General features: G+C 34.6%; 1 protein-coding gene across 1 annotated transcript; it reads right to left on the bottom strand.

Moving 5' to 3' along the window:
- Positions 1 to 892: 892 nt before the first annotated feature.
- Positions 893 to 7,837, bottom strand: LOC102584251 (cell differentiation protein RCD1 homolog). The gene is made up of 10 exons (XM_006364108.2): positions 7,588 to 7,837; positions 7,300 to 7,475; positions 5,329 to 5,400; positions 5,013 to 5,102; positions 2,395 to 2,437; positions 2,142 to 2,252; positions 1,947 to 2,051; positions 1,641 to 1,840; positions 1,465 to 1,534; positions 893 to 1,231 (listed from the first exon to the last, which is right to left on the bottom strand). Exons 2-6 carry the CDS (start codon positions 7,465 to 7,467, stop codon positions 2,152 to 2,154), a joined length of 474 nt encoding a protein of 157 aa, XP_006364170.1. The 5' UTR covers positions 7,468 to 7,475; positions 7,588 to 7,837; the 3' UTR covers positions 893 to 1,231; positions 1,465 to 1,534; positions 1,641 to 1,840; positions 1,947 to 2,051; positions 2,142 to 2,151.
- Between the last annotated feature and the right edge of the window lie 7,079 nt (positions 7,838 to 14,916).

The following is a 14,916-nucleotide window of genomic DNA, read 5'->3' as shown; positions in this document are numbered from 1 at the left end:
AAAAATAGCTTCAAAAGGACTTGGGTACTTAGTCACAGTGGGTACCTGCCAGAGATTGGCCAAACGACCTTCCTGTGATTTGAGATGTCCTTTGCGGAAGCGAATTAACACTTTTGCAGCGAAGTGTTTCCAATCTACCAATTGTTTGTTCTGGAAAAGCCATTAGTCAAGATAAGACAAGGCGAGAGATAACTTGTGGTTTTCTGCAATTTCATAGAAGTCAAAGTACTGTTCAGCCTGGAAAATCCATAACTCTGGATTCTCACCACAGAATCGTTGAAATTCTATTGTGCTAGGTTTACTCGTCGGAAGGTTTCCAACCAACTCGTGTAATATTGAACGAATATCCGCGAGATCCTTCGACCAAGTGTACTTCATGACCTTAATTGAATCTTTAATTGTTCGAACTATTTGGTCCTCCATTGAAGACCTCTGAATGAAAGCACCAATGAAACAAAGCCGATTTCCAATACAAACACTGATATATATAGTTATGGCTGAATACAAATTACAACGTATAATACACGCAACAAAGTAATAACATACTAATTACAGATATATTAACATAGAAGAAGGTAACTAGAAGGGGATGAGATACTAGAACAGAGAAAGGGGATGAGAGATAATTGACAGCAAAAGCTTCGACATAATTTTCATAACCGTTCTTCTATCTCCTAGTCCTTTTTTAACAAATGGTTATTGAGCCTGGATCCCAAATAAAAGCCTCTAATAACCCATAGGCTCTTACGGAGTCAATTTGGTTCACAATAGATGGTGCGTACACAAATCTTATCCCTGTGAAGGTAGAAAGGTTGTTTCCAATAGACCCTCGGCTCAAATAAAGCATAAATATGTCGTGAAAGAAAGACATTGACAAAGTTGCAATACAGGAAACTGCTAATAAGATAACTTCATTTCAGCTGAACAAAGCTACCATTCAGTACACAACAAAGCAAAAGTATCAGTCTTAACGAGGCTCAAGAAGTTCTCAAGCTTTTCACAGTTGAACAGTTAACTTAAAATATTCTTCCCTCTACCGAGGTCATTATTTGCTGTCTTTTCCTACAGAACAAGTTCACTTCTTTCCCTTTCCCTTACCCTTTGAACTTGATGCAGAACTTGATGCAGCCTTCTTTGCAATCTTTTTTCTCTCTTCAATTGGCGGAAAATATAGACATCCATAAATATTGAGATGTAGCACCTGCAACATCCACGAAGCTTCGTGGTCATGCTGCAAAGACATACAAAAGTTTACAATTATACACATTAATCTGTAACAGTAGTTGAAAAGATCTATGTTTTTTTATTGATACAAAAGAGATTTATCGATGGTCAGTACTAAACTTACTCTTTGCAACACTAAAGTCACAATTTTTTTTGTAAGAGTAAAGTAACTAACTTTTTGTAACACTACAGTAACAAGACTAGTTTTTGTAACAGTAAATGAGAGCAGATGAAACTCACAAGAAGAGTGCGCCTAAAGGTGTTGTCAAATAGCTGAGGAGGAATTTGTCTTACGAATGCATCACATGGCCTGCATTGTGAAGGTTGATCAAACAATAAATCCAAGAGAGATATAGTTGATACTTACAGAGAAATCGCAATCATGAAACTTGAGCAGCAGGGACGAGAATGTTTACCCGATGGACCTAAATATTTTTGACAGACATACATAACACTGTATCACATATTCTAGATGCAGCAAACAAGGTTTTGGAGAAAGTTTCTCAACTACTCGTCTCAAGACTTGTACTATTGCGAAGAAGCGTTCAGGTGTAGCACAACAATAGGTCAGTCCCCTCTCTTGCGTCAGAATATTCATAACTATGAGAGTTGCAACCTGTGGAGGTACAACATTCATTTCATATGAGATCCAAGAAACAGAATATCATCATAAACCGGCGAAGTAATTCAGAAACACTATTAATAAAACAGAATGGACTAACCTTCCGTGACATTTCGTCACATACATCCATGCACTTCAGGCACAAAGGAACCACTTCCGATTCCAAGAAGAAATGAAGGGCATGTGATCCATATGGATCATCAAACTGCACCAGCAAGCAAAATATCAGAATCATGAAGTAGCACTTCCACAAATGGAGAACGCGTGTGTATATCTGTTCAAAATGGACGGATACCTTTGTCAGGTCACCGAGAACACCCAAAGGTAGTGATCCTCACATGCTCCAAAGGCTCATCATGATCCTCACAAGGCTTGAGAAATGGATAGAAATAACATGGTATTTTAGCTGCAAAATGAAATTACTAGAAAAGTTAACTGTTTCTTACACTACAGTAAAAAAAATTCTTACAGAAACTTGATTCACTCTAACGATTAGTTTCGCGCGTTAATTTCATTTCAATTGGTGTCATTTCAAGAACTGACGTTACCTTTTATGAGGCCCCTTCTTGTTTCTGGGTTATTAGCCAAAACCTGAAGAATATAACCATAAAAATTATATGTTGTGCACACACTTATCGGTTGTCTTACACAAAAATTGCATTACAACTCTTTTACTCTTTCTAAGAAAATGTGTCACAGGAAGGTAAATATGAAGAACATTATACCACAAAAGTTAAAAAAAAAACAAAAAATACTCAGGTACGTGTGTTTGGTATGAATGGAAAATATTTCCTAGAAGATGTTTTCTTGGAAAACAAGTTGATTTTTAACTTATTTCTCATGTTTGGTTGGTGAGTGGAAAATATTTTTTGGGAAGTATTTTAATTTCTAGTGTTTGGTTGGCGTTTGAAAAATCTTTTTCAAAAAAGATCTTTTGTTTTTTTTGTCAGAGTGTAGAAAGTACTTTTTAGTAAAATAGAAATTGACCCGTAAATCAAACCAGATATTTGATCCAGAACCAACTTCAACATCCAAATTGAGACACAATCCTAACAATCGATTCGGGATCCAAACTCGACATGCAACCGAGGACCTGAGCTCAACTCCCGACCTAGAACCCAATCCAACACTCGAACCTGGACAAGACCCCGGTGATCGATTCGGGATCCGATCGCGACTTCGGACACTAGATCGAATTCCAAACCGGTACATGATCCTGAATCGAGACTTGAATTCCGAACCTGGACCTGATGATCCTGATACCTGATCCGGAACCCAACTTCCAAATCAACATCCGACCCCAACATATGACCACAACAATCGATTCGAGACCCGACCTCGACTCTCAAACTTGAAACCCAACTCCGACACCCGATTCAGGATCCCATCTCGACACTTGGCTGGAACTCAACCCCGACACCCAACCCAAATTTGATCTCGAATCCTGATTCGAGACTAGACACCCAAATTAGGATCTGACCCTGAAACACGACCCGACTCTGGATCGACTTTCAAATCAAGACTTGATCTCGACTTCCAACTCAGGATCCAACATCCGAACTGGGATTTGATATCGACACATGATCCATTACCCAACTTCCAAATCGACATCTGACCTCGACGATCGATCTGAAACCCAACCTCGACTCTCGACCTAAGATCCAACTCCGACACCCGACTATGGATCCCACCCTAACTTAGCTTGACTCGACTCTAATACCCAATCTCGAATCGTGATTGAGGACCCGACACCCAAATTGGGATTTGACGCCGACCCCATTCCGAGACCACAGAGTTGGATCTCAAATCAAGGTCGAGAGTCAGGTATCGAATCGAGAATTAGGAGTCATATTTCAAATTATATCAGAATTCAGTACCCAAGGCTTGAGTTAGGGTGGAAAGTTGAGGTGTGAGGTTGAAAAAATGTTTTCTTTAATTTTTGGATGTAAGTCATTTTTCTTAAATTTGAGGAAAAAACATTGATTTGAAAAACATTTAGGAATCGTTTGGTAGAGTGTATAAAAATAATGTTCAATAAAGTGTATAATTAGTAATGCTTGCATTAGTTATGCATACATTACTTCTTACATGTAACAAGTCTTGCGTAATTTACTAGTGCATTGATCATCTCGTGGCTATTTAGAACGAATGAAATCAGTTGGTTCTCTTTCTCAAGAGTTAATATCTCAAAAGATCACTCAACTTAGAGAATTTTATCTGGTAAAGTCATTGAACTTTGTTTTGTTTTCACTAAAATCACTGAACTTATGTTTTTGTATCAATAAAATCACTGAACTTATGTTTATGTATCAATAAAATCACTGTACTAAAATTTATCATTAATTAAAACTTATAAAATTATTTTATTGTATTTACGTGTCAATTAGACTCAAACATTCACAATTCTATCCATTGAACCCAATTAAAAAACGCCCAACACTTCTTCATCTTCCTGCAATCTCCATGCATGTGCATTTTGAGTGTGGTTTTAGTTATTGCTGAAGAAGTCCCAATTGCAGAAATTTTTGCATGATTAAGCTGGCAATATAGACGACCCGTTTCGAAGTGACACGAACAATAACGAAAACATGTTGCATAACCCGTTATCATCATAGACAGACTGACAGTTATCTATACTAAAAATTCAAGAACCATCAATTTATATTTCAAAATTTTAGGTTTTATTACTGAAAAATTTACAATCTTCAATAAAATCTGAAGCTGAATAAAATATGGATGTGAATTTATGTGTAACAGTAGAGGGGAAATCTGTGTGGAAGTGGAAAAAAATCGTGTAGATAATATGGAAGAGGAATAACGGGACAAATTAGAATTTGATTTTGGCTATTGTTGAAGAAGTGTGGGTTTTTAATTGGGTTAATGGGTAGAATTATGAATGAATTTGAATCTAATTACATGTGGATCAACAAAAATAATTTTATATATTTATAAAGGAATAATAATTTTAGTTGAACGATTTTATTGATACAAAAGCATAAGTTCAGTGATTTTACTGATATAAAACAAAGTTCAACGACTTTACTAAATAAATTCTCAAAGTTGAGTGATCTTTTGAGATATTAACTCTCTTTCTCAATCATTCTGACTTTTTTGTTACTTCAATAGTATAAATTATAACACACTATTTTGATGGTATATTACTGACCTGAAACAAAGCAAGAGCACAACAAACTCGAGTTGCTTCCTTCATAGATAGCATTGAGGGTGAAAACTTCCTATACTCTGATGTGACTTCCTGAAATTCATAAAACAAATATTATTACGCGCGCATTGACAACTTCTTGCACATCAAAATGCGAGCGTTTGATATGTTTCCGATTAGATTTCACATAATTTAACATGTATGGTATCAAAAATGTTCTCTCTGTAACATCTTAAACTTTTAAACAGGAGGTCTCTAAAATTTCAATTTAAGATTATCCAACAGAATATAAAACCGCAAAACTTAAAAAGAGGTATACCAGCAAAAGCATGTAAACTGTATTGAAGTTGTTCCACAGCAGCAGAGCTAGATTTTTGCATGAATCTTTCTTCTGAAATATATAACAAAAGTCACCAACTCAGAATATGACAACTACTAGCACTTTTAGAAGATTAAAAAAGGACTAAAATTTGTTTTGCCAGACGTTTAAAATGAAAAGTGTTGTTTGTCAGAAATGCTTATCAGTACTTTTGAAGAGTAGCAATTTATGTTTAACTAATTAGCATGAAAATTAATTTTGATGATATTAGAGCAACAATTTGTGCTTAACTTATAAGTTCAGAAGTGTTTTTTTTATATAAAAAAAAAGGTCCTCAAATTGGTTATTTGTGCACTTCCTCTCGAATAAAATTTGGTTCTGAGGTCAATCTAACACAAATCAGTAGTTAGATTAGAATATTTCTAAAATTGTCACTCAATTAAGTTTTTTTTATGAGAAAGTCAACTTTCTTTTATATCCGTAGTTCAGTGATTTTGAGGTTATAAAAGAAAATTGAGTGACTTTCAATGAGAAGAATCCTTAGTTGAGTGATTTTGAGGTTCTAAAAGAAGATCAAGTGACTTTCTATGAGGTTATTGGTTATCGGTTAACCTGTTAAAAAAAATCAGCCTTTAAGAACCGATAACCTAATAATAAAACAGTTAAAGTCTTTTTGTCTGTTTCAGACACTGATATGCTAACTATCGTGAGCCTCCCACATTTTTTCGGGCTTCTCATGTTGGGCACATGTTTTATCACAAGTTTAGCGAGGACCAAACTCAATACTCGATGCTTATCAATTACTTTTAAACCTCTAATCCGAACAGATTCAAAGTGGATGAATTATATGTAAGTTGAAAACAAATTAAATGTATAATTAAAATTGGTAAAGCATAGGATTAATAAATAAATTAAGGAAACAAAATAGCATCTGCAATGTAGTCATTTAGAAAATTTTATTTATGGAATGATTTTTTCCCAATATATTTATGTTTTTCAATATTAGTTTTATAATATGTAGGCTGTTTGGCTAAACTATATTAATAATATGTTTTTAGTATAAAAAAAATAAAATAAAAAATAAAAATAAATTAAGTAAAATGCTGAACCAAATTAGCACTAATTAATAAGAACTTGAAAATAGTATCAACCCTTTCTAACTCATCATAAAATACATCTAGACAAAACAAATACTAGTCTAATAAATGTAATTCCATTACAATTTGCGATAGATAGATAGATTTGTTGACTTTCAATTAGTACATACATTTTGCATGATCTTGAAACAAGAAAACATTCATTACATTATTTTTTTCTAAAAATATGGTGTATATTTTTATTATAATTCAATAAATAAGAATTACTTTTTCTTAAATGAGAGAAGAATGAAGGGGATCATTTAAACTTCATTTGAATGAAATTTGTGGTGTGATTGTGCTTTATAACGATAATAAATATCGATTGATTGTACTATTCATAAATTTGAGAATGCATCCTTCCCTTTGATCGATTTTGTCCAATTCATGACACAGTTATTCAACAAATATTATTTCTAATGTTTAAAGAAATTTGCACTAATCAACATCGAGTTATACACGTGCAACGTCTCTGTCAAAATTTGATTTTCAAATAAAATGTTAAATTGGGTCATGTTGAATTCTACATCATGCCCATTGTGGGTAAATATGACACATTTTCTTAAAATATAGAAAGAGAAACTAATCATATCATCATAATTTCTATAAAGACCACTAACAAAAGTTCATTCATTGTGAAATCTAATGTCCAATTAAAAAACATCACGAAAAAAAAATCAACGATCGATGAACTTTTTTGCCTCTCTATCTCACCCATCGAACGACTATCAAGTAGAAAACAACAGTACATAACAAACATATATACAAAAATTAACACTTACATAAAATAGATCATATAATAAAAAGTATTTTAAAAATTAAACGTGCCATATACCTCGTAGAGGTGATGCATGACCTCTTCACGAAGACTAGCATCATGGATCAATAGCACCAACTGATTTGGATTGAGAGCACCCAAGTCATTAGGATTTTTCTGTGATGGCGATGATGACGATGATCCCAATGTTGATTCAGAAAATGGTGACTCTGGTAGATTCTCCATTGAAAAGTCTTGCAAAAAAAATTATTCGTTTAAATGATCTTCCAAATGAGAAAGAAGATACTAAAATGACGCTTTTGATTTTATTTCCTAGTGAAAGACAAAGAGTAATTGTTTGTTTACCTTTAAGAGAAATTGAAGTTGGAGATGGATAAATGTAGTTATATTTGTAGCTTCGCCTTTGTTGACATGATAAAGATGACGATGAACAATTGAGAGCGTTGAAGAAACAGTGATTCAGTAGTAAAGAAGATGAATGGCGTAACGCTCTAAGAACTTTGTCGGAGTAAACAAAGTAAAAGAAGACTTTGCCTTCCAAATGCCAACCACGTGGCTTCGGCTGGGTGGGACTGGACTGACCCGTTTTTACAAACTATCTTGGGCCGCTCAACATTTCTTTTGGGCTTCTCACCTTGTTCTCATAATATAAATGATACTTCATAAATAGGATTCCTTTTTACACTCTTCTGGAATAAATTTTCATATGTGGTTACAAACACTTCTAATGTCTTTTGGCAAAAATAAAAGATACGATTTTTTTAGGAGTAGAACTACAATTACCCTTCCACTCAAGCCCAGACATCCCGATATGAAAACTATCTTGGCATGATCGTCAAAAATAACATTGTATGAAGACAACCAAATCATCCCCAAAATGACATCAAAATCAACCATGTCAAAGATCACCAAGTCTTTCAAGATTTTATACCCCATAAAAGTCGCCATACAAAAATAATAGACTCTATCAACAATCACAAAATCCCCCAAAGGTGTAGAAATATAAATATGAACATCAAGTGATTCACAAATCATACCAAAACCCACCACAAAATAAATAGGCACATATGAAAAGGTGAATCGGGGTTAAACAAGGATGTATCCATTCAATCATAGACTAGAATAATACCTGTGATCACTACATCAGACACTTCTGCCTCATGTGTGCCCGAAAAAAAACAGAGAAGTGAGTCTGACCTCCTGCCTACGAATTGCCTCAACTGAGCTAAGTATTGCTGGCCTGACCATCATCTCGAATAGGATGGATACCATCTCTATCTGCTGTGTAACCACCCCATCCACTAGCTGAAAGGTGACAAACTCCATCCCATATCTCTTCCTCTCCCATCTTATGAAGCTTCTCATGACAATCAATGATAAATTCGCTTCATTTTAGTGAACCTCCAAAAATAGATCATGCTCATCTCCAATCATTGTTGATCCAATCATCGGTCTAAAAAACACCTTTTTAAAAAAATCTTGTCCATCTGTAGAGCCATAACCACATGCTTAACTCCTGGATACTGCCTTGTGGGAATTGTAAGTGTTGCCCCAGTCTCTTTCAAACTACCCAGCAAAATTATCACATGATTTAACATATCTAGTGAAGTTGGAGCGGGTGCAACATTTTCCTAAAATGGTGCCTATGTCTCTTCTTCTGCTTTTCAGGAGCCTCTAAAGGTGCGAGAGGCTCTGATCTGTTTCATATTTGTCCATGGATATGGTTGCTTCTCATTTCCTACCCCGAAAGCCTCCTCTAACACATCTCTATCATGAGATATGACCACAATGGTAGAATCAGATGTCTTAGATTTGGATTCTCCCAAATATGTCCTCGCCATTTCTAAGAAAAAAATTGAAAAATTTAAATATATATTTGAATTGCCAAATACCAATTGGAATAAATAATAATGGTACGAAGGAAAGAAGGAATTCAGTTTTCCTCACATGCTCTACCACTTCCTGAAAAGTCTTCCCAAAAGACACTATCAGGAGTGCTGCTAACTAAAGTCCCACATTCAGACCTTTGACGAATCATCTGATCCTCTCATCCCCTATTATGTATTATGGCCTTAACAACTGTCATAGATCTAGCTTCTCCTGATTATGTTCTCACCATTTCTAAGAGAAAAGCGTGAAAGTGTTAGATATCCATTTGGATTATCAGATACCAATTGGAATCAAGTAATAACATAAAGAAAAGAAAGAATTGAGTTTTCTTAATGTCTTGTAGCCTCTCGTAGAGCAAAACATATGTCTATGTACCATTCCATAGGACTTTATGAGACATGTTCTTGTACATTGAGTTCGACAAACCTAAAATTATGATACCAATTTTGTCATGATCTAAACTGCCGTGATTGACATCCACACTAACCCAAGTAGGCGAACCATATCTTACCAACTAATCATATTTTAAAGCATTAGGGCATGCTTTGAGACATCTTAGCCGGTCAATTGAGTTGATTTTCCAAATGTTGGATCTACACCAATCAATTAAGTTAGTTTTTAATCATTTCGGTTTTGTCAATTTTGTTGGGTTACGATTTATTAGATTTTTGTTGGTTTTGTCATGTTTTTCGATTTATTATTTTTTTGTCCATTTTTATAAAATATATGATGCTGTACTTTCAAACACATATTAAGTTAACTATATTTCAACATAAAATTACCAAATCAATTACTCTTTAAGCAAAGAATGAAATAATATATATATAAACAAGTTACATATATACATATTTCCAAAAAATTATATGTATTTTGTCCAAAAATTTAGTAATTCGTAAAGAATAAATTAAAATTGCTTAGCAAATTACCAGAAGTTTTAATGACACTAAAGAAGTTTTTGAGCTTTTTGTTAGTGTTTGCTTTGATTTTCTATCATTAGTTATTTGAATTACCTTTTTGTGGAAAAGATCTCTTCCACATTTGGTTAATCTTTTTCTTAGAGAAAAGTTTTAGACTTCTATACATAGAAAATATTTTATTCTCGTGACAAAACACAATAACATCCATAATGAAGTCGCTAAGAAATTTTATTTAAGGCTATATTATTCTTTCAATTGATTTTATGCATTTTACTAATAGTTTTCCAATATGCAGGTCACGACCAAATTATATTAAAATAGCAACCAAGTGGTATCAAGTCAATGACTGACAAGGTCGAAGACTGATTAAAAGTAGGTTCAGATCAAGTAGCAACCAATTTGATGATAGTGAATTGAAGAGTTTTTTTGCAAAAAAAAAAAAGGCCTGAAATACTACATACATGTGGAGATAAAATTTCAATCATATTTTTAATTATCTTTCTACTCCATCTTTAAAAATAAGAATTATTTTTCAACTCATGCCTACTTTAACACCAGAGCTCCTACAAACTTTGGGAAATACCTGGAGAAGAGGAGATCAAGAAGCTATTGTTTAAACTAAATGCTGAGAGTTCATGTGGACCTGATGGAATTATAAACTGTTTCTACCAGGAATGTTAGAGTATTGTGGGTCCTGATGTTATTAAGGTGGTGCATGCCTTTTTTCAAGGTTCTACATTACCGAAGTCTATTACTCATACAAATTTGATCCTATTACCAAAAAAAAGATATCATTCGATCCTTTTCTGATTTTAGACCAATTAGTTTGAGTAATTTTATTAACAAAGTTATTTCTAGACTGATTCATGACAGGTTAGAAGGGTTGTTACCTTCTTTAATCTCTCCTCATCAGTATGGTTTTGATAAAGGCATGAGTATTACTGAAAATGTGTTACTGGCCTAAGAAATTATTGCTGATATCAGAAAAAGAGGTAAACCTACTAATGTGGTAATTAAATTAGAAATGACAGTGCCTACGATAGACTTGATTGGAGATTTTTTATTAAAGTTATAGAAAAGATGGGTTTTGAGTAACGATGGATGGACATGGTGTGGAGATTAGTGGCTAATAACTGGTACTCTGTATTAGTGAATGGACAAGCACATGGATTTTTTCACTGTACTAGAGGGGTAAAGCAAGGAGACCCTCTATCCCCCGCTTTATTTATTTTGACTGCTGAGGTGCTATCCAAAGCTAGTAATCACTTGTTTTATAATCATGAGTTTAAGAGGTATGGATTACCTAAGTGGAGTGATCAAATCAATCATTTGGCCTATGTAGATGATACTATTATTTTTGCTAATGCTGATAAAAGATCTCTGTAATTAATAATGAAAACTCTCTCTCTTTATGAATCTCAGTCTGGTCAACTGATAAATAAAGCAAAGAGTTTCTTTTATATAATTAGTAAGGTTTCTCATTCTGTGGTTCAAGAAATGAAGGATGTTACTGGTTTTCTGAGAGGCAGTTTTCCCATGATGTATTTAGGATGTCCTATTAGACATGCTAAAAAGAAGAAGGTTAATTTCTCTGAACTCATCAAAAGATTAGACCAAACTACAGGTTTGGAAAGGGAAGTTACTCTCTTTTGGAGGTAAGGTAGTGTTAATTAAATATGTGTTTCAAAGTATCCCCATATACCTGTTGTTATCAGTTATGAGTCCTTCAAAATGTGTTATACATGATATTCACAGAATATTTGCAAAGTTCTTGTGGAATTTCAAGGAAGAGGGCAGAGCTACGCGTTGGATTGGATGGAATGATATTTTTCTCCCTAAAGCAGAAGGCGGTCTGGGTTTTAAATCCCTGTTTGATATTTCCAAGGCTTTATTTTCTAAATTGTGGTGAAATTTTAGGAATCACAATACTCTTTGGTTCAATTTTATGTGGAAAAAGTATTGCAAGAGACATAGTCCACAGATAGTGGAATGCAGAGGGGGTTCCCAGGTCTGGAAGTTGATGTTAATAGCTAGGAACTATTTTGACCAAGAAATTTGGTGGGAACCTAGAGCTGGGCAAGTCAGTGTTTTGTTTGATAACTGGACTTAACTAGGTCCTTTGTATTTTCATCTTCCTATTGATCAAGTTTAGAAACACTTTGAGGAGGTACATCAGCTTATTGATGAGAAGGGTTGGAATATTGACATGCTACATGATAATTTTTCAAAGGAGGTGTGTTCTCATATTCAAAAATCTTTGGGTAGAGGGCAAATATTAGATGAAAGAGATAAAGCCTAGTGGATACCTACAGAAAATGATAAATTCACAGTTGGTACTTGGTAGTTTCTGGGAACTAGTTAGACAAAGACAAGAGAGGAAGGAGAACATAATGCAAATCTGGGAGAAAGGTATTCCTTTCAAAATTTCTTTTATAATGTGGAGGTTGTGGCATATGAGGATACCTATAGGGGAAGTTCTTGTAAGAATGAAGATCACTAATGAAGTTGAATGTTGTTGTTGTGATACTAGAGTTCCAGAAATTGTTGATCATCTTTTTATTCAATGTTCTATGTTCAAGAGTGTCTGGAAACTGTTTGCAGAAGCTGCTGGAATACAAAGAACCCTAATACACCTTAGACAAGTCATTGATTCATGGTGGAATGCTACTTGTTGCTCAAAATTAAAATCCTTGCTTAAGGCAATCCCTTCTTTCATTATTTGATCAATTTGAAAGAGGAAAAATGTTATTAGAAATGGTGGTTCTACGTCTAAACATGCTTTAATACTAGGTGTGAATAGAATGATTCACTTGTTGGTTAAGGTCAGATATCCATGCCTGAAGGAAATACCTAATACTTGGCCACTGATTATTAAACATTTGGAAGAGTATACTCCTTTAAATTGCTTCAAAGTGGTGACCTGGAAACTACGGTCTCAGGGGATTTATAAATGTAATACTGATGGGTGTAGCAAAGGAAATCCTGGTCTTAGTGTAGTAGCATTTTGTATTAGGAATGATGAAGGTGATCTGGTATATGCCGAAGCAAATAAAATAGGGGAAGCTTCAACAATCGAAGCTGAAATGAAAGCAGTGAAACTGGGTCTAGAGTACTGTGTTCAAAAGTATTTACCATTAACTAAAGAAATTGATTCATTGTTTACTAAAAAAATCCTAGATGGAGTTTGAGATGTTCCTTGGATTGTTACTATGGATGTGAAAAACATAAAAGTTCCAATGCACAGTAGGAATGTGGAGGTGATTCACACATTCAGAGAAGGGAATAAACTAGCTGATTTTTTAACTAACAATGCTATTCATTTTGTAGGTATAGATACAGAGAGATATTTCCACATACATGAGTTACCAAAAAGAGCACAAGCCATCATTCAAATGGAAAAGAATCAAATCCTGAATTTGAGAATAAAAAAGATGCAAAACAAAGGCATTACCACAAATGCACATAATACAAGCTGATACGCAGGGCATGACATGAACAACAACAAGGACACAAATTCAGGACAAAGGATATTACATTACAACAACAAGAAATTAAAATCACTCTCAAAGCTCTATAAAGTGTTGAGTATGTTAATTTATGTTATAAGATCGAGATTAGGGTGCTTACCTCTCTAGATCTAAAATCATATATGGCGGTATTAGCTTCGTCGGAGCTCATCTCGATGAGATACGGAGGAAGATGCTGTAAAATTGATGATGAGCTGAAATGGACGTCTAAACGAATCTTTCCATAGAGTAATTTGTGTGAGGTCGTCTTCATCTTGCAGCTCTATCTCAGCTAAGATTTTCACTCATCAAGGTGAAGAAGTCTTCCTAGGTGTTGAATTATGGCGACAGTGAGAGATTTTGACGTATAAGTGATTTCACTCCGAAGTTGGATGCGTTGAAGATTTCAGCTGGTCTAGTGGATGCGGTGAGGGCGATCAATTGGCCGGCTTTCCATCGGAGAAGATGAGCTTCATCTGGAGATTTCAGGAAAGTCCGCTGACCTTTTTGGATTCAATTTCCAAATGGGTTTCACTGCTTTGTTATTCATTTCTCAGGTTTGGGCCTCTTTTGAGTCTTGACCATATACTTTCTATTTTTTATTAATAAAACCCACTTTTGAATTAAGAAAAATGCATGAGCTTCACTTTTAATATACAACTCCAATATTATTAACCAATGTTTATTTGTAACACACACAACTCCATTTTTAGCTTAAGTCAACTTTTAGCCATGGTAAGTAACATTGATATATGAAAATTGTGTGAAAAAAGATGATCAAGATTATTTTGATAAAAAATTCAGGCCAAATGAGAGTTTTGTTAGGATTTGACCTGATTGTAACAACCGACGATTTGAAATAATTATGAAGAGGCTTAGAATTGGAAATTTTCATTTTTGGAAAGATTAAAAATCTGGAAAATTTGGCCAAGTATGGAAAAAGGGTGAGTTTTGGCCACCTTTGAGCAGTCATAACTTCTAGCTCAGAATGAGTTAGGTGTAGTTCCAGTTACGGTTGCAAAGCTCGTGGAATGATCTTTCCAACGCCACTAAGTTTTCTCGATTACGAGTCTGTATGAGTGAGTTATGCCCTTTGAAAGTTGGGCAGTTGGCAGGGAATCCGTCCGGGATATTGAGGGCATTTTGGTCTTTTCCCTAGCCATTTCTTTTGGGGTTATATTGTTGTGTTAGGCTTCTTTTTGGATCATTTTTGTTCCATTTTAAAAGAGTAAGAGTTAGGGTTCTTGAGTGAAGAAGAGAAGAAGAGAAGAAGAAGAGGAGATCAAGGAGTTTCCGTCAAAGATCGTCGTGGAAATCGTCGGGGGTGATCCCTACTAGGTATGTGAGTCCATAGGGTTGGG

The sequence above is a fragment of the Solanum tuberosum genome, unplaced genomic scaffold (assembly GCF_000226075.1).
Source record: "Solanum tuberosum cultivar DM 1-3 516 R44 unplaced genomic scaffold, SolTub_3.0 scf00468, whole genome shotgun sequence".
Lineage (NCBI taxonomy): Eukaryota > Viridiplantae > Streptophyta > Magnoliopsida > Solanales > Solanaceae > Solanum > Solanum tuberosum.
The sequence above is the reverse complement of the archived record's forward strand: the minus strand, read 5'-3'. Positions and strand labels throughout refer to the sequence as shown.